Genomic DNA, 20,597 nt, shown 5'->3' with positions numbered 1-20,597 from the left:
CGTCATCGTCGTCGTCGTCGTCGTCGTTTGCATCGACCATTTATGACGCACGCATCCACTAAAACCAAAGCGATAGAACCGGCCAGCACACCACACCAGCACAAAAGAGAAAGCCATAAATGATCACACCTAAAGAATGAAGCAGAAGATAAAGCGCAGCCGAAGAAAAAGGAGAAGAGAAAAAAATCTTAATAAATTATTATCATTATCGGTGAAATATTATAGCTGAGTGGAATTTATTAATAAATTTATGAGCGGATAAAGCTGCGCGACACATTATTCCATCAGACGGCCAATCCAAGTGAATCAAATTAGAAAGAAAACACAGAAAAAAGTGTTTATTTTTACTCTCAGAAAGAAAGAAAGAAAGAAAGAAAGAAAGAAAGGAAGAGAAAAAAACAAACGTTTTCTAATCGACTCATTATAAAATCCTATGAATGAATCATTTGAAAAGCTCATTGGTTGAAGATGAACTAAAAAAAAAAACCGTGGAATCTTCTTTAGAAACATGGTAAAAGCATTCGAATGGTTGATTTTGATCGATTGAACAACATCGAATGTTGTTATTGTTGTTGTTTTTTTTTCTGGCATTATCGAATACTTTTTTGGACAGAATGTGCCAATAGCGATTCGAAGAAGACACAATCCAATCATTCGTTCATCACAATATATGACTCTTTTTTCGGTTTTTCTTCAATTAATGCACAGATATATGCGAAATTTGCGCATGAACAAAAAGCAAACGATATGTTTTACCAATCTACAAACAAAGCAAATTATTCATAACATTCCATTGGCATGAGCACAATCAAAGATGAAGAAACAAAAAGCTCGGCAATATAAAAACGCAATGTGATTGTATTGTAACGGCAGTCCGAGTGGTTGATATTACCCCGTTCGAAATAGGTTCTCGCACAAAATTTCGGCCAAGTTCAATGAAACCAATTCAAAAATTGGCAATTTGAAATGGCATTTGAATGCTTTTTGAGTCTCAATTAAAATCAATAGAGGAAAAAAGCAGCAATTCGATAAACAAAATGAAAATGTTTTTCCCTTCCATAGCGCGCGCGACAACAGTGTTCGAAGAAAAAAAAAACTACATCGTAATTGATTCTATAAAAAAGCAAAAAAAAAACAAAATTCAAATTCGTACAGGCAATCTAAAGTCCAATTTATGTGCTTCGAACATATTGGTCTATGAAATTGATCCGCTTGAATATATGATTGTTAGATTAAAAATAAGTGGTTTCGCCTTTTATACGATAAATTTTTTTCTCTTCTCTTTCAAATGAGTATTACTACAGCTGAGCTTCACTATTGAAAATGTCAAAGTGTCATCTCGGTGTCGGCCTGAATTCCGCGTCGTCGTCGTCGTCGTCGTCGAAAATTCCGCCATCACAAATATTATCGTCGTTGTCTTTGGTTTTTTGGTGTCTATTTTGGATGAATTAATCCAATGAACATAAGGACAAATCTAAGATCACCATAAACAGACGCTTAATTGTTTAATGTGGGATTAGTTCATAGTCATATACAACTAAATGAGTTGTTGGTTTTGGAATTTATTTTCGACTATGCCGAAAGTAGCGAGTAGTTTTGAATTTCACTGTCTAAAATACAATGTTTGTTAGATAGAGACGAGGAAAAAAAAAGCGATTCGTGATCGATGGAACAAGACCCCGTCTCATATATAATAGAAGCGTGCAAGACCGGTTCGACGCTTTTTTCTTTAAATACAAGCCAAATCATTTTCGGCGCATTAAATAAGGTGTAAATATTTCTGTGTATTTTTTTTTTTTGGTTGATGATCGACCATATTCATCATGGAAATCAGAAATAGACATTTGGCAAAATGGGTATGTAGAAAAATGACGGGAGCATAAATGAGCACGATTCAAGAAACCCAATCAAAAATGATTTGGTGTATGTGTGTGTGAGCCTCGTTGTTCGTAACGAGGTCACTAGAGTCATCCTATATTTGTTGTTGGCTTTCGTCATTTTGTTACCAAAAAATTTCGTTTTCATTTGAATTTCGCTCTCGGTTGGTATTTCTCTGTCTCTATCTCTCTCAATCGTCCCGAAAAAAATATGCTGAGATGATTCCTGTCAAAAAGTTGTGAGCGCTTAAAATTGAATTAGATAATGTGATAAGCATGCCGTTTTCAATTACTTCTTTGATTCGGTCGAAGTGGAAAAGAAATGCGTTTGGTTGTGCTTTCTAAACAGAGATCAGCGAGAGATGGATTATTCAATGTTCACCTTTGACCGCCCACCGAAATCGTGTGCTCGAACCATCGACCAAACACAACGACTTCAAGCATATCCGAAAACTATCAATTTCACCCGAAACATTGAGCCAGAATGAAAATACGGTTCAAACGGAGACAGACAGAAAGAAACATGAAGAGCAAACAATGATTTCGTCACATCTGGTTTAATTGAAAAAATCATTGTCGTTTTGGTCTGTCTGTCTCTGTATGTACAGTGAGTAGCGTCACAAGAGCGTGCGAGCGCCCCAGCACTCAACTAGCAGCGAGAAAACCGATGAAAAGTACGAAAAAAGAAATAACAAATCAACTCTATTAAGTAACTAAGTGTTCGAACAAACCATCGTTAAATACATCGCCATAGTCGCATTTATCATGGTTAATTTCTCTCTCTTCGTTGTCTCTAACTACCGCATTGGCATCTTCCTCTTAATAAGTGTACGTTTACGCTACAATTGAACCATCTACTAAACGAACATTAACCAATTATATAATACAGTGTTGTTGATCGCGCAAATACGCCAACGAAATACAGATGAAGAAGTAGTTTGCGTCGCGCAAACGACCAAGCAAAATGGAAGCGAAGCAAAAAGAAGACGCAGAGTAGCAACAACAACAACAACCAAAAAGACACACAATTGAAATGGGAAAACAAGAAATGCGAAATTAAATGGATGAATAAATAGACGATAAATATGATTTTGAATCTGAACAACACAACAAATTTCGAAAAAAATTATGCGGTTGATATGGATCTGTGGAAATGAAAACGAAATTATGTTGCATCGCCGCACATGAAAGACCAACTAACGATAGTGAAACAAGCGGAGAGCAATTGTCGAGAGACAGTTTGTTGTACGGTGTTTGTTTGATTTTTGTGTTGTCTGTTGTGTTTTCTCGTTCATTTCGATTTCGATACGAGAGCAATAGCAGCCACAGAGAACAATAAGAAGTACTGGCCGATAATAATCGATTAAGAAACGATACAGATTGCGTTTAACGATCGGAATGTGTTTGTATTTTGTTGTTAGATAAATGGAATGGTTGCATTGTCGCCTCTATTCGGCCACTTCTGTCTTGTTATCCAATTCCGTGTGCGATCGTAATTCATTTTTCGTCGTCCGGCTTTTGATCTGTCGCACTATCTCTCTTTCTCGCTCTTGGTCGGCATGTTGCCACGCACAATTTCACGGAGTTTTCTCTTTCAATTTCAAGTGGTATATAAACACTCGGTGTACTTAAAAACGGGTTGTAATAAAAGCAGAAAGCAACGATGACAACGATGAACGAACAAAAAAAAAAACAACGATTAAAATCGAAATCGAAATGAAGTACGCAGAAAACTGAAGCAAAAAACAGCCACAAACTATCTGCATTTCGATTTTGACATGCATGGTTCGAGAGAGATAAAAACACACACACCGGCAAATGAAGAAATGGTGAAAACCGACATTTTTGTGTTTGGCCGAATAAATGAAGCCGAATTGCCTATTGCTCGATATTAGATCGTCATTTCTCTGCCATTGCCGGCGCCGCTGCCGTCACCGCCGTTGCTCGATATATTCGACCGACACTCTTTATGCACATAATAAATTATACACCGAAATATTTCATTGTTTCGACGACGTTAAACGAATAACACAGAGCAACGAAGAAAAAAAAATGAAAGAAATTCGATTTCATTGTGAAATTGTTGTGAGTGCGTTGGTTGATGTTCACCTGTCTGTTGCTGCTGCTGCTTTGGTGAGCGCGCGCGCACACACATTTCATATATTCGAGCTTCCAAAAAAAAGAAAGAAACTAAATTATGAACGTGTGATACACAAATAAATATAGCTTCCATCTCTCTCTCTCTCTCTCTCGCTCTCTGTCCCAGACCGACCAGCCCAAACACATACTTTATTTTTAGTTTGATTGAGAAAGCTATACATATTTTTGAACACATTATCGGTTTATATCCGGTTTTATAATATATATTTTTGGTATGGAGGCTCTTTTCTGAGCTGCGTACTTTTCGCCTGAATTATTCGCATTACTTGCATTCTTTTTTCCACATCAGAGTATTGTATTCAATGAAAAATAAAAGAAATAACAACATCAATTCGAACTTCAATGTGAACCGAATCTCTTTCTTCGGCTTTATTGGGATAGATATGTGTAATTTTTTTGTTGCTACTTTTCTTCAACTATTAATTATTATCCATTTCGTGTTCGTGTGTGTGTTTACCTTTTTCGGCGCGTGTTTTGTTTCATTTTCATTTTGTTTTCGAGGCTGTTGCGTATTGCCAGACGCCATGCCGCTCCATTTTCCGCCTGCTATTTAGTAATGTAGGATTAAATGAATTCATAATTGTTCACATACACACACACACACACACAACCACATTCTACTTTCAATTTTCACTAGATTTATTAGCGCCTTTATTTAATTTTTTTCTTGCACAATATCTCACCCAGGGAAAGAAAGAAAAAAAAAGGTATTGCGCGCAACCATTTTTTTGTTTCTTTTCAAATTGTTATACACATTTTGTGTTCGGTGTGTGTGTATGTCTGTGTGTGTGCATTGATTTGATTCACGGTGCACATACTGTTTTCGCCGATCTCCTTCTAGTCAGAATCACAATGCTCACAAAATTGACGGTTGCATTTTGGTTCCGCAATGGAATTATTTCATCGGCTCGTGGGCATGAAATTGCCGTTGCCATTTCAATTTGCAATGAAAATGAAATTTTTTTTTTCTTTCTTCTTGGCTCCAGTTCGGTTTTCCGCTTTGAATATCCAATCTAATAGCTACAGTATGGTCTCTTTGTTTCTCATTGTAATCCAGAGTCAAAGCTTATTTCTTCTAAAATTGAGATTTTTTTTTTCGCTAAATTTCAAGTTCCTTCTTTTTTTTTGCATGCGGCAATTTCATGCTCAAGCGCCTGAGTAAGAAACGATTCTTCTGTTTGTGGCTTTGAAATAGTCGGTTCGAGTTGTTCAAATACCAAGATGAAGCCGAACAGTTTTCAGTGAAAATAAATCTGTTTTCAATTTCTTCCGTCTTGAAACATATAATGTGAAGCCCAAAAATGATGCCCAAGTCGAAATGAATCACAGCTGATTTAGGGGTCTAGCAAAAGGTTATGGTCGAAATGAAAGCGTATAATTTGTTGAATGCAACGAAGATTTGTGTTTCAAAGTTTCTCTCTCTGTGCCCATTTTGTCCAAAGCAAAAAAAAAAAAGGCGTCGAACCAAATGAACAGAACAATTGTTATGAACAATGATTAATCTGCTTTGGGGATGCGCGAAATTCTATTTTTACAAAGTTCAAACACCAAAGAATCAATTTGGTCGTAGTTTTTCCATTTTTTTCATCACTATTATTATTGTGGCTGTCTTCTTCTTCTTCTTCTTCTTCTTTTTCACGAGCCGCTTAGGCCAGCCGTTTTGTTTTATTGCGTTGAATGTATTTTGCAAGTAGATTTCGAGATTACGAGATACATACACACGAAGAAGAAGAAGAAGAAGAAGAAGAAATAAAGAGACCATGGAGGGAATGATGAAAAAAAAAGAGCGATGCCGACAACTTACGTTACATGTTTTGCATTAGCAAACCGAATGAGATTGAAAGGTCTAATTGCTTTAACGAAATTATAATATATATTTAATGAAATTTTTCTAATGAAAGAAAAAGTGAATTGATTATTACCTATATGCGAAGTGGATGATGTACAAAAACTTCAATTCCGAAGCCATCTACATAAATATGGCCGTTTAATAATCACGTTATGAGTGGTGATGCGTCGTTTATGAGTGTTCGTGTTGCCGTGTTGTGTGCCTTTTGTGAGTTCGATGATTTAAGCGAAAGTCAACGCTTATCTCATTGCCAATAACAATGGAAATTGTAGGCACACACAAAACAAGACAAAACAAAAAAAAAAAAACTCAGCAGCGCTACAATGTGTTGTGCATTGTTATTCATTTTGTTAACATAGACTGGCTGATAAAACAGAAAAACCATATGATTTTCAATGTGTGAGTGCACGAATGAAAAAAACAATAATTACCAGTTCGATTTGAGCGTTGATTCGACATTCTGAGCCGGTATCGCTGAGAATTCAGGCTCAATATCATGAGTTATGTTTCATGTTTTTCGCTTCTCTCTTTCAATAAATCATATAATTATCCGATATTGAATGGCGAAAGTCAATGCAATAATAATCGATGTAAACAATTTACACCGCGTCGTGTTTGAAATTATGTCAAAAAATATTTAAAACATGTCGAAAAAACATACATACCGAGTGGAAAGCGTATTGACAGGCAACAGTGAAGAAAGGGCTTTGTGAATTGGTTGAGCAAGACACTGAAAAATCACCAATGTCATTTAGACGCAAGAGATTTATTTTTTTCTGCTGTTTCTGCTGTCATTTACACACACCGTTCATTGACTCACTACATACAATAAAATAAGTGGAAACCGCAAAAATGTCTCTATTATTTAATAAATCTGTTTACCTAAACCGTATGCAGTTTATTTATTTTTTTTTTTCTCGTTCGCTTCGTTTTAATTTGGGAAAACACCTTCTCTCTAGAGGTGTTTGCACACAAACAACCACAATTTACTCAATCAAAACGCCACAAATCACGATCTGCACACCAGATAAAAGTGTCTGTCTGACAGCTTTAGTTCCCGATTTGTCTTCTTTAATCGCCATAAGACATGATTTACTCCCTTATACTACGTAGACGTCTTTGTGTGAGAGATAGAGAAAGATGGACACACAGAGGGAGAGAGAGAGAGAGAGAGAGAGAGATTGGGCAAGAGAGTCGTGCAGTTGATTTGAAAGGGGTCGCATAACGACTGCTCAATTATGCATTCAATTGCATTGTTTCGAGGTATCGCCGCATTGGAATTGTTGTTGCTGTTTTTTTCTTCAACAAAATCGTTCGACAAATGCAAACTTATGAGTTTTCCTGTCCATTGGAATGGTGCTTACACACATGGGACGTCGGAAATTATTTAGAATTAAGTCGAAAACAGTTATCGTTAATCTTTGCCGAAGCCAACTTAAGTGAACAAAAGGAATAAAGCTGTTGAAATACCAAACCAAACTGATTTTCGAACAATAAAATCCAACAAGAGAAAATTAAATGGAATAGGCCTCAAAACAATCGATCGATTGGTACAAGAAAAACTGGAATGTACACGTGAACACACCAACTGATCAATTGCAAAAACAAAGAGAGAGAGAAAAACGCCTTTTGTCAGTCAATTTGTGTGCGTAATTTACCTGGTTCGACCAATTAAGCGAGAAAAACGCCCGAAAAAAGTGTGTGCTCGCATTCGGTGTAATATTTTTTAACCGCTTCATTTCCGGCGCTTGCTTTTCAATCGCACACAATTCTAATGCGTGGCCCAAATCAAGCGCTTAGAATTCGGAGGCGAGAGATAGAGAGCGAGTGAATTGTGTGTAAATCAACATCATTTTTTTTTTTCACATTTCGTTGTGACTCATTTCTTTTCGGCTTGCCGGTGGTCTTGTTTAGAATGAATGATCTTGGTTTTTGTTTCTGCTGCTCATTCTTTTCACGCAGTTACATTGTTACTTCATTATTTTCTGTACTTCCCAGATTCACTACGATAAGAAAGTAACGAATGAATGGTGAAAAAAAAGATATAGAAAATACGGCGGAAAAGTGAGTAAACCCAGCCAAATTATGAAACATGATCTGTAAACATCGACATAATAACTCAATCTGACAGCAAACCACACTCCGTGTCACACACACACACACACACACACACTGATTGACTTATCGTTGATTTGAAGAAGCAATTAGAAAACGGCTTGGTTCTTTTTCATGACTCGAGATATTTGTGTTTGTTTTTTCGCTATTCGTGCGTTTTTTCCTTTTTCTTCTTCAACATCATCGGCGTTCATCTAGATTTCAATTAGAAGAGGAAACAGAAAACAATACATGATCATAGACTATGATCCATAGTATAGCGTGTCAATTGCGGCTGACTGTTTCTTCTTTTTCTCGTTTCCATTTCTACATATGACCCACAATTTTTGCAATGGCTTTGCCTTTTTTTTGGATTCCCCACAAAAATGTGAGCGAAAAAAAAATTACACTCGAATTATGTCAGTGAAATTTTTTGTTTGGCCAGAAAAATAAAAAACCAAGCCATAATAAATAAATGACTGGCATAACACAATTTTTGTTCGTCGCTGTTGCTGCTGCTTGTTGCTAAGAACTTGTTCCGTTACCACATTCCAAACATACTTAGGTCACTTTCCGACTCATATTTTTTGATTACATAGTTTAGATAAACAATTTGGACAAATTTAAAACTGGTTTTATGCAATTTTTTCGTTTTACGATTAATAATTTAAAATTTATTGTTTCTTTCCATTGCAGAACACAACAAAGACCTTCAGCCAACGCCATCACTTGACTCAAATAAAGCAGGTATGTGATTCGTGGCTTAAATCAACCACTTTCTCTTCATTTGGAAAATAGAAAAGAATAAAACAAAAAAAAAAACATTAAAAGAATTCTATGTAACAATTATTTCTTATCTAATTAGAACAATTTTTGTCTTGAAAAAATGATGACTATGTCTAAAATGAAAACTTGTACAGCATTTTCTATTCTTCTTGAACAAATGATGATGTCTTATGTAAATTATTTTGCAAATTTTCGTTGCTTTTTGTGTTCATTTCTCTCTGTATGAGCTTTCCTCTGTTCTTAATTAATGATCTGTCTTAAGAATTGGAAGAAAAAAAGATTCAATGACATCAAATTTTCTAAAATATTATCCTATTTTTTCCTATGTTTGGTAACAAGTTCCAAATTTTTCAGCATTTTTTCCTTTATTTCTTTGTAATTTCTGTCATTTTTCGCTAATCTCTTTCAATTTTCTTCCATTGTATTTTCGTTTCCAATTTTCGACCCAAATTTTAAGTTGTTTATAGCATTAAGTGTATCTTTTTTGTTTACTTAATCGATTCTTTATTTCTCTTTCTCTCTCTCTTTCCTCCTCTCACAAACAAAAACAAAAACAATTACCAACAAAAACGAATGCACATTTTGTACATATATTTTATATACATAAAAACAAAAACTGTTTAGATATAACAACAATATTGTTAGTGGATAATAATAATCGGGCGGCACATGGACGTTTTCTCAACGTAAAACCGGAAGTTGGTCTGCTCACATCAACCGCACGCACGTTCATCCAAGACGGCGTGACAACTGAATATGTGACCCAAGTACTTGGTAAAACTATTGACAATGGACGACTGTACGCACAATTATTGACGAAAAGCTCACGCGTCGTGTACAGTAACAGTAATAACAATGAGATTGACGCATCTGCCGCTGCAACGGCCACATCAACGATTGCATTCAATCAAATTGTGCCGACCCAAGTGGTTGGTGCCGTTAAATACGCAGACAATACATTGACCATTGGAACCAACGACGACAACGACAAACAACAACAACAACAACAACAAACGACCAATACGAAAAAAACGGACGATGACAATTTGGTGACTTTTATCAAAAATACCGATTATATATCGCCAAATAATCCGAGCAAAGTGTACAATGTTCATACGGTTGCGGTAAATTCGGTGAATTTTGGGTCTGGCGAAGATATTGAATTTGAATTGTTACCGCAAAGTGCGGCACAAGTGCGTATTGTGCCGGTCGAAGAAAAGGCCGAAGTTCGGCAATCGTTTAGTGTTTCAGAGAGTAGCAGTAGCAGTAGCACTGGCAACGGTGGAAGTGCAAAAAATGTTGAGCTTAAGATACAACTTAGTCCCGAAAAAGTGAAATCAAATGTGGAATTGCCAACATTCACCATCCCAAGTGGTTATTCATTTGAGGGTATTGATTCGTATACAAGTTCCGAAAATACAGCGGATAGCAGCGAAGAACGTGATGGATTCTCTGGTAGTCCACAAGCAGTTGATGTACAACAAAATCGTGTTGGCAAACAATTGACATCGATTAGTATTCCAATCGCCGGTTTCTCCGAAGAAGAAAAGCAATTGCAGTCGGTGACATATTATGGATTTGCCGATTTTACCACCATTGTTGGCAACACTGTTATTGTTTTCTCGCCAAATACTGCACCTCCCAGCACCGGCAAAGTGACTTCGATTAAAGGAGAAGCTACGCTTCGTGCACGTGTCGAAGCCACACCAACCGTTAAACAACATCAAAGCATTGCCCAAACGAAACTTTTGACTTTGAATGCTATCGAAGATCATAATCGCAAGAGTAAGGCTGAAACAACAACTACTACAACGACAACGACAACTACAACGGAAGCAACCACCACCACCACTGAATCGCAAGAAGATGAAGATGAAGACGAAGATGTTCAAACAGTAAAGATACCAGTATCAATTGATATCAGTACCGAAACGGCGGAGGAACAAAGTGTCGAAGAATTAGAACAAAAATCATTGATTTTGGCCAAGGAACAAAATTCACTCAAATACAAACTGTCACCAAGTGTGATCGAAGCAAGCGAAGTGCAAGTGTCAACTGAAGAAGTGGCTCAAACACCAAGTGTTCAAATTGTTGCCGCTACAACCGCTAGCAAGGCTCCAGTTATGCTTTCGATTCCATCCGATGAAGATATCGCTAAAATATTCGCTTCGTTGGCAGCCCAAGATAAATCATCGGAAAGCAGTAGTCAAGAGGTTGCACACGAACAACCCGCTGAAACTCTGACCGGAGCCACGACCATTTTCTTCGAAGACGATCCATTCTTACTAATTTCATCGACGCAAGACATTAAACCGAGCACAATTGTTGTGTCGGCAGTCAGTGAATCGGCCGAAACAACCACTGAAAATGATGTAAATGTACTGACCACAACGGAAGATTTACCAGAACCAACCACAACCGCACCAATTCAAACCACCAAAAGCGAAAGTGAAGAAGAAACCGACGATGAGGAAAGAGAAAAACTTGAATCCACCACCACCGACTCGGCCGAGCAATCGGAGGAAAAGCCGGAATGTGGCATTGGATACACATTGAAACCATCGACTGTTTATAAAACGTTGACATATTTGACGACATTCTTCATTCCGGATGATGATGACGATGAGTCAACCACAACTTCGGTTCAATCGAATGAAGTTGTCGAAACCGATGTCGCGTGGGAATGCACAAAAGCCGTGAAAGAAGAAATCAAACCGACAACCGTTCAATCGGTTGAAAAGACAAAAACAATTGAACCACCGATCAGGCTTAGCGTTAAGGAGCGAAATAAGTTGTTCAATCGTTTTAGGGACAACTATCCAGCTCAAACCACAACTACCGAGGAAGCACCAACAACCACCGAAAATGCGAGCGAAGCTGAACAAATCGATGAAAACGGTGGAAATGTTGCGACCACAGAAAATGTTGAAGGCAACACCATTGAAGCGGTCACATCGTCAGTATCGTCTTCAACCACCACCGAATCGACAAATGACTCGGAAGAAGAAGAAATTGAACTCATCTACAAAACACTCTTTACAACGTACACATATTTGACCACTTTCTTCCATGGATACACGAGCAGTGTTTCGAGTCGCAAGGAAGTCGTTACCAATATCGTGACATCAACTTTGGATATGTCAATGATCAAGTCCGATGCAGCATTGGCCGATTTGGTTGCCAGCATGTCTGATAAAACAGAACGCATTGAACCAACGAAGACGGTTGGCGATGGAGCAAAGACAACGGCCAGTGCACGCAAAGAGCAACCCATTAGCATTGAAGATGTTTTCGATGACAGTGTGGTTGAAAGTTTGAATCAAGCCACACCGATTCTGAGCGATTCGGCCATTGAAGCCTCAAAAGTCGAAGGCTCACTGAAGACATTCTACACCACGTACACTTATTATACGACAATCTTTGCGGATGGTGAAACGGAAATCGCGTCCAGAACAGAAGTGTACACGAATTTCGTTGGACAATCAGTGAAACCGACGAAATTGATTGAAGAGGATAGACTTTTCTCAACGAAACTGGTGGCCAATGAAAAATTGAACGAAGTTGACGAACAAAAAGAAGACCAAAGCACTGAAGCATCGGAAGAAGAGGAAAATGATTTGGATAATCATGTGATTCAGCCAAGCTACAGCACAATGGTTCGATCGTTGAAAAGCTCTGGCAAATCGGAGGCAGTTACAACTACACAAACTAACGACAGTGAAAATGGCAATACAACCACTGAACCATCGCGCGAAAAACATGACAAAGACGAAGATATCGTAGATGAAGAGGCCGAAGAAACCACAATTGCTGTTAGTAAATACAATTCGACGGGCAAAACGATCAAAATCCCCGATACAAAACGAGTGGTCGAAAGTATTCGCAAGCAATTGAACAATATTTTGGAGGATCAAATCAGTTCGGAAAGTCAAAATGAAGAGATTTTGCCATCATCCACACTGCTGTTGCAAACAAGCTACACAACATTCACATACTTTACCACTTCGTATGCCGGTGATACAAGTCAAATTCTATCGCGATTGGAAACAATTACAAATGTGGTCACCGAAACGCTTCAACCGACTCAAACGATCATAATTCCACCGGCTGCACTTGCCGATGAACCAGTATTGCCAACGACATATTTCACCACATTCACCTACTGGACGACACTATTCAAAGAAGGCGAAGTGCTTACCACATCAAATACAAAGATTGTTTCGAATGTTGTGTCACCAACTGCTTCAACATTGGCCATCGAAGAAATATTCCCCACGGCACGTGTGAAACCCAATGTAGATGCACCACCAACAATTGTTGTTGCTGCCCCATCACCATCAATTGTTGAAGCTTCGCCCATTGAAAGTGATACAGAGACGGAAACCAAGAAAATTCAAGCTAAAAATGTGGTCGAAGCTTCGGTTGTGATACCAACACCCGTACAAGAGCCAACGACTTATTTCACAACATACACATACTACACCACATCATATGTTGGCGACGATACCATTCTCAATAGTCGCTTCGAAACGGTTACAAATGTTGTTACTCCAACGCTTGAATCGACAGCTATGATAACACCAGTTGGCCGTGCCATCAATTTGGATAATGTGAATTTGAATCAAATTTCCGATGGAAAGAGCGAAAAGAAATTGACAAAAGAAAAATTGTCCGAACGACCGGAAAGACCAAAGGAAAGTGTTGTATCGATTAATGCCGGTAAAATTGTGGATGCTGAAGGTATTTCCACCATTTTCTATACAACAAAAGCCATTGGCACCTACGTCGATGATATGTACACTCAAACCACCGAAAAGACTTCGTCGGTTCGGGTTGATGAAGCCAAAAAGAGTTCAATTTTGGAGGCAACACCAAATTACGCCGATAACAAGCACAAAACGGGCCTGGTTCGTTTGATTAATGGCAAAATTGTGGCCAATCAAACGACAACTTTGTATCAATCGAAAGTGATCGGAACGATTATCGACAATCGTTATGCCCAAATCATCGAAAGTACATCAAGTTATATTATTGATAAGACACAAGTAGCCAGCATCGCACCAACCGCCACCACCACATCCATTAAGCCAACGGAAACAGTGATTAGTCCAACACCGGCTGCCGTTGAAAGTTCATTGAGTGATTCGCACACCGATGCCGGTCAAACGGAAGGCGAAGAGGATGAAAATGATGAACAAGGTGAAGAAGAAGAAGAAGAAGTCGATGAAAATGGACGCAAAAAATCTCGATTAACATTTGCCACAAAGAAAAAGACATTTACACCGGTCATTCGGCCATTCGCTTCAAGAAATCGTCCAACATTTGCACCGAAACGAAAGAATTTACTTGCCAGCAGTGCAACAATCATCACACAAAGTGACTTTACGCCAACGATTCGTGCCACGCCAGCAATTGGTAAGCAAGAAACAACAAGCACACGACGATTTAGTGGTGGTGCACGGCGAACAAGCAACGCTCCGTTCATACCAGGTGTATCGTCCACTGCATCAGCAGCATCTGCAAGTGGATCGAAACGATTTTCACGCTTGAGAACGAGTTCGGTGAGCCCAAGTGGACCATCATCGGCTGTACCAAGCGGAAGTGCACGCGCCATTCGTCCATCATCCGTTCGACCATCTTCGCAAACGTCGGGCGTGCTGGGTAGCTCCCGAAGAGTCGGAAATTTATTCCGATCAAGCGCATTGCCCGGAAATCGGTTGAGCATTTCGCCAAGTTCAGTGCGATTCCGTACGAATCCAACACTATCGCCATCATTGCGTGATGCCACCACAACAAAGGCACCCGAACAAGAAGAAGCAACCACCGAGCCCATTGAATCGAATCCAGAAGAAGCGGAAGTTGATGAGGACAAAGAGGATGAAGAAGTAGTAAGCACAACTACGGAAAATGCACGTCGCAATCAAAATCCATTGTTGCGATTCCGTAGACCGTTAACATCGGGAGCGAGTCGTTTCCAACCGACTAGCACGCCACGTGCGGCTCAAGTCTCTGTTTCTACTCGAAAATCACCCTTGCAACGAGCACGAGCCACTCAAACAACAACCACAACGAGTACAACACCCAAGCCAAAACAACGATCATTCCAGAAACCAGCCGGTTTGGCCACGCTCACCAATCGACCACGCACCTCGTCCAATGGATTGTTTCCACCACGTTCGCTGTTCAAGACCACCACTGAAGCGAACCAAGAGGAAATCAACGACGTAGCCAACGAAGCAAATAACGAAGAACAAGCCAATGAGGAGGAGAATGGTGAAATTGTCGAGGGTGCCGAAGATACGGTCGATCCAGAGTATGACGGTCGTAATAGACGTGATAACAAAGTCGCATTCACTCCACAATTCGCTTTGAGGAGTCGCAAACGAACAAAGCGTCAAATTGACTATGGAACCCGGACTCTTTCACGTTATCGTCAACCAGCAACGCGCAGTGCACCGCAACCACAAATTGCAGCTCGCGCTAGCAATGATGATGTCTACTATGATGATGTTGAAGTACCAACACAACGACCAAAAACCCAAAACACACGTTACACATCCAGATATCGGCCGACAAACAACGCCGATGCACATGAATTTCTACAAAATGTAAATACCCAATCGTCGAATGCAAACTCACGAATTCGTCCAACAAAAACGGCGGCCAAACCAAGTCGAGCTCAATTCACATTGCGCAGCGGCAGTGAAAAGGAAGTTTCAAACAATCATGCACCGGCAATTAGTCGATCATCGAATTTTCGCCGTACACAAAACATAGGCGCTAATTCGAATGGATATGTGCCACAATCATCGGCCCGACGAAAGCCATTGCCAACATCCTCATCGCGAGCAAAAACACCGAGATTGAGAAATTACGGCAATAGCTATACGAGTGATTCGCGCAGCGGACGTGGACGAACGACTGGTACATCAAATGCTCGAACACCATCACGTGGATCGACTCGTACCCGCGGTAGAGTTGCTAACGATGCAATCGACTATGAGTATATTCCAAACTTTGACGGAACAATCACTGTAACTCATCACATTCCAACTGAAGTGACCATTCCCGTTGTTAATGGCGGGAATACGGACTATAAAAACGTTATCACCGATAAAGTGAGCATCGAAGTACTTGGACCACAACAATACAGCACCACAGCACGTGCTCACAACGGGCTTACATTGGTTTTGAGCAGCGAAGCAACAAATATCGTCAAAGGAGCCACTGAAATCACGCAATTCTTCTTGAAAGAAACACCAACGACATCAGTTACCTTTACGCCAACGCAAATTAACCGCCGCAAAACATCATACTCACACATTATACCAAGCACCGTGTACAATGTTGAACCGGTCGTTTCGACCATTCAACCACAAATTTCGGCCGATGCACCACTTGCCAATATTTTGCTGTCACAACTTTTGCTTGGCAATCTGGGCGGTGCACAGCAGCTTTTACCGCAACAGCAACTCTTGGGATTGGGCGGACAATTGCCATTCAATCCAATTCAAACGACCCAATTGGCTCCAGTTACCGAATACAAGACACGAAGCACGACCTATGTTACAACTTTATCAAATGCCGAACCAACCATTCTAACGGTTACGTTCCGTGGTAAAGAAATTATGACCACCATTTTCGATGATAATGTTAATGTGATAACAGCTACGGAATTCATAACGGACACAATTGTTACGACGCCAACGCAACAAACTGTGCAACCAACACAAAATATCAACAATATTCTGTTGCAACAGCTGTTGGCGCAGCAAAATCAAAATCCACTGTTGCAATCGCAACAGCAAAATCCATTGAACATTTTGATGATGAATGCCGGCAATGCGGCTGATTTGGACAAATCACAAAGCTTACTGCAAGATTCATTGTTGACGTTGGGCAAACAAACGCCACAAGAATCGTTCGATGACAAGAGAAACAATAAAAAACTTGACATTGACGAGCCGATTGAAGAGGATTATCCCGACTTGGAATCGTATGAAAATGAACATCATGAACAAAAAACGGAAAAACGACCACCGCCCGCATTCCTTCAAAATAAACTGAAGAAATTGTCCAAACCAACACCACTTGAGACTAGCATCATCACATTGTATGTGAGTGGTCGCAAACCGGGTGAATTCAGTACGGTATTGTCAACGGTGATCACAACACCCGATGCATTGCTTCAGAAACGAGCCATTGACGATCAGGTGATTGTAAAAGCATCACAGCTGCCTGATTTCAATGATGTATACAATGCTGAAGGTAGTAACATTGATGAAATTTATTTGCCAGCCGCATCGACCACCAACGAATTGAATTTGATTGAGTCTAGTCAGAATGGTGTTGAATATGGATTGCCGGCCGAAACGCAAAGCCTTGAAAGTATTCTAGGCGATGTCAGCAACTATGTGACGAAGTCTTTTTTATTGTAAGCGACCGTGATGAAAACGTCCCACTCATCACTTCAAAGGTCGTCACCAATGCAGTCGAAGAGTCAGCAAGGGGCAACCAACAAGAAGAAGAAGAAGAAGTAGAAGAAGAAAACCAACCAGAAAAATCGAAAGCATCGCTGAACAGAAACAAACGCGACGCATCCAATGACGATGAATTGCCAGTAAATCAATTGAGTTCAGTGGCGCAACGACAACGCAAAATTAAAAAATTCATTAGGAAAATAGGAAACAATCCAAATAATACTCTTAGTAGTGAAGCAAATGATAAATTAAACCTTAAACGTAGTAGCAGTAATAACGAAAATACTCAAGATGAAATTAACAATGAATCGAGTGAGCAGAGTGCAGTCACTCCAGCAGCAGCTCAGATTCGGCCGAGCAAACGACGAATTATCGTACCAATTCGACGAACTCGATTCACACCGTCACCATCACCAACGTCGTCAACACCGTCGTCGCCGTCGCCGTCGCCACCACCACGAAAACAACAACCGGCATCATCGACCCAACCAACATCAAACGATTCAAGCAACGAATCCATCAACAATCGACACACACTTTCAACGGAACAAAAGAAAAAATTATTCGTAAAACGTCGTCGCATCACACCAAAGCCATTTATCGCACTTGAACCCTCCATCATCGAAGCATCTTCATCATTATTATCATCCCTGACGCCGTCATTGATTGTGGAAACTACTCCTGACATTTCGATTGAGTTTAAAACTCGCCTAAACACTGAACAACGAACATTTACATACCTTGTTACACGCGTACATGACAAACAATCGGAAACTATTTCATCGACATTTGTACGCGATAAAATCAGAACGCTTATCGACACAATAACGCATACCATTCAACCAACTCGAACACAACAAATTATACGCACTTCAAATGTCTAAAGACAGAGAAGTAATGCACTTTTGATGCAATGAACAAACAATTCAAATCGCCACACAATTTATGACCACAAAACAGTCGAATTTTACATATAAAAACCATGAAAAACCGACTATGTTTAATTGACACACACATAAAACAAAACGAGAAAAACCGAAACGATTTAAGAAGAAACGATGACCATGCGAGACACCTTTTGTAATATATATTGACACCTCTGGACATGAAACAAGCAGCTATACCATCATCAACCCGGTTTCCTTTTTGCGGTGTGTTTGCGTGTGTGAATCGTGGGTTTATCAGAGCCAATTTTTTTTTTTTAACCAATATCTCAACCCGCCTTCTACTATCTACTCTACAATATATCGATACACACACACATATTTTGTACAGTTTTTATTTTGGTTTAAAAACTTAAAACGAACCAAACTCAATCATCCAGATGATACACGTGCGCATGAAAAACAATCCCTTTCTTAAGAACAAACAAAAATACACTGAATTTGTACATAAAATCTATATCCTGTACAGGTGAGTGATAAATTAGAGACTCCATTGCTATAATAGAGTCTATGTATGCCTAATTCCATTTCACTTTCAATCAATTTAACACTTTTGGCGTCGCATTTTCATTCGAAATTTGGAGTTTTGATCATTATGTTCGGTTTTAATTGGATTTTCCGTTTGGTATTTCATGCCCGGTAAATAGTTTTTTTTTTTTCGAAATATGCGTAGTATAAATTGGCTTCAAAAGCTTTTAATTAAATTTTTTTTTTTTACAACGAAATTTTATATTTGGATTCATTGGCAAAAATTGAATAATTCGATTGAAGTGAATTAATTTTAATTAGTTTGTAACACAAATGACACACACAACTAATCCACTACACACCCCAATTATTTACATGAAACACTATTTACATCACAGTTATAACACCGCTTTTTTGTACACAGAAAAACATATGACACATACTTAGACATTTTGATAGACTTTAAGTGGGAATACAACTTGCAGACACGGTCAAAATTCAAAAGGCTTCAAATTGTTTTAAATCTTGCAACGGAGCGCTTCCATTTTTATATCTAAATCATTTTTTTTTTTTCATTGAAAATGTTGATTTTTAATGTTCACTTATCATAGTCTCTCTTATTATAGTTTTCAATCGATTGATACTTGAGCTATTTCCTTCTTCTTTGACACACACACATACACACATTTTTTCCCCTCTGACATGGGATACACCATACACACATGTTCTAATAGACAATTGCCATAGAAAATGAATGATAATAAATGAATCGATTGTAAGATTTAATATATTTGGCTTCAATTCAATGGTCGCTTCATTGCAACGATTTCTTTTAAGTTGAATGAATTTGATTTTTGATGTTGAATTTTTGGCGTTGGGCAATTTTGATGCTATAGTTTTTTTAGTGTATGCATTTAGACAATTTGTACACAAAACACACACACACACACACACACATTTATTTACATATTTTACATTACATTCATAAACATAATCAACACAAAACATACCAAACAAAATAAAATCGAACATTTTAAACGGAACCAAAAAACATATACGACATAGTATTGCACAATGTTACACATTTGAAACATAATTTTTGTTCAAACATTTGATTAATTGAAATTTGTGTGCTTTTTCCTCCTTTTCTCCTGCAAATTGTTCGAAACCATCAGCATTAAGCTTGACTGCGAGTTTTGTGCGAAATGATTGGAAGGGTATCAGAGCGGTGAGTCCAGCGTCATCCATAATGTCGATGTCGATGTCAGCAACAAATAGCCATAATCAATCGCATAATTTAAGTCATTATCTGCACAATAATAAGCAAGAAAACTACCAAAGTCGCCAAAGAAAAGATCGATCTAGTCAGAATCATGATCGGCGTCGTTTACAAAATAATTTAGGTGTTAGTGCAGATAAGCAGACGGATGAGGCGCGCTATAATTTAGCCACACGCATCATGTCGAATGGTGTTGAGGTTATTGTTGCTGGCGATAAGACGACATTGCCCGGTGGCCATCCGAATACACATTTACGAATTTTAACAACTACAACCGATGCATTTAAAATGCCATTAACACTGGCACCCAGCACACTCAAAGATCATATGCTGTTGATGCTACCGCAACAAACGATGAACAATGGTGCTGTCGGTGCTGTCGCTGTCGCCACGGATCCCGACAAAAGTACACAGGTTTTGAATGAATTGCAATCGTTTTACAATAAAAATCAATTCGTCACCAAAACCTGTCTCACAACATTCACATATTCGGCGACATATGTTGTGGATGGCAGCACAAAAATTGAAAGTCGCGAAAAAGTCATCACAAACACGGCCACCGAGGAGCGAAACGCTTATAATATTCGACCGACAAGCTCATCCGGGATTACATTGACACAGGTGAGTCAGGTGAATACATGTCAAATGTGATACGAAATT

The 20,597-nt window shown here is 39.0% G+C and overlaps 1 protein-coding gene across 1 annotated transcript in view; it reads left to right on the top strand.

The window, feature by feature from the left end:
* The window catches only part of LOC129576235 (serine-rich adhesin for platelets), a 76,189-nt gene that overhangs the window by 44,206 nt on the left and 11,386 nt on the right, over positions 1–20,597 (top strand). Inside the window, exons 3-6 of the mRNA XM_055460942.1 lie at positions 8,677–8,727; positions 9,391–17,201; positions 17,243–18,037; positions 19,797–20,558. Coding sequence (XP_055316917.1) covers positions 8,677–8,727; positions 9,391–17,201; positions 17,243–18,037; positions 19,797–20,558 — 9,419 coding nt within the window. The remainder of the gene's footprint in view (positions 1–8,676; positions 8,728–9,390; positions 17,202–17,242; positions 18,038–19,796; positions 20,559–20,597) is intronic.

This window comes from Sitodiplosis mosellana, unplaced genomic scaffold (assembly GCF_009176505.1).
Source record: "Sitodiplosis mosellana isolate CC-2019 unplaced genomic scaffold, AAFC_SMos_1.0 Smas_scaffold_6181, whole genome shotgun sequence".
NCBI classification, from domain to species: Eukaryota; Metazoa; Arthropoda; class Insecta; order Diptera; family Cecidomyiidae; genus Sitodiplosis; species Sitodiplosis mosellana.
Note: the sequence above shows the minus strand (reverse complement) of the source record. Positions and strands in the feature narration are given on the sequence as shown.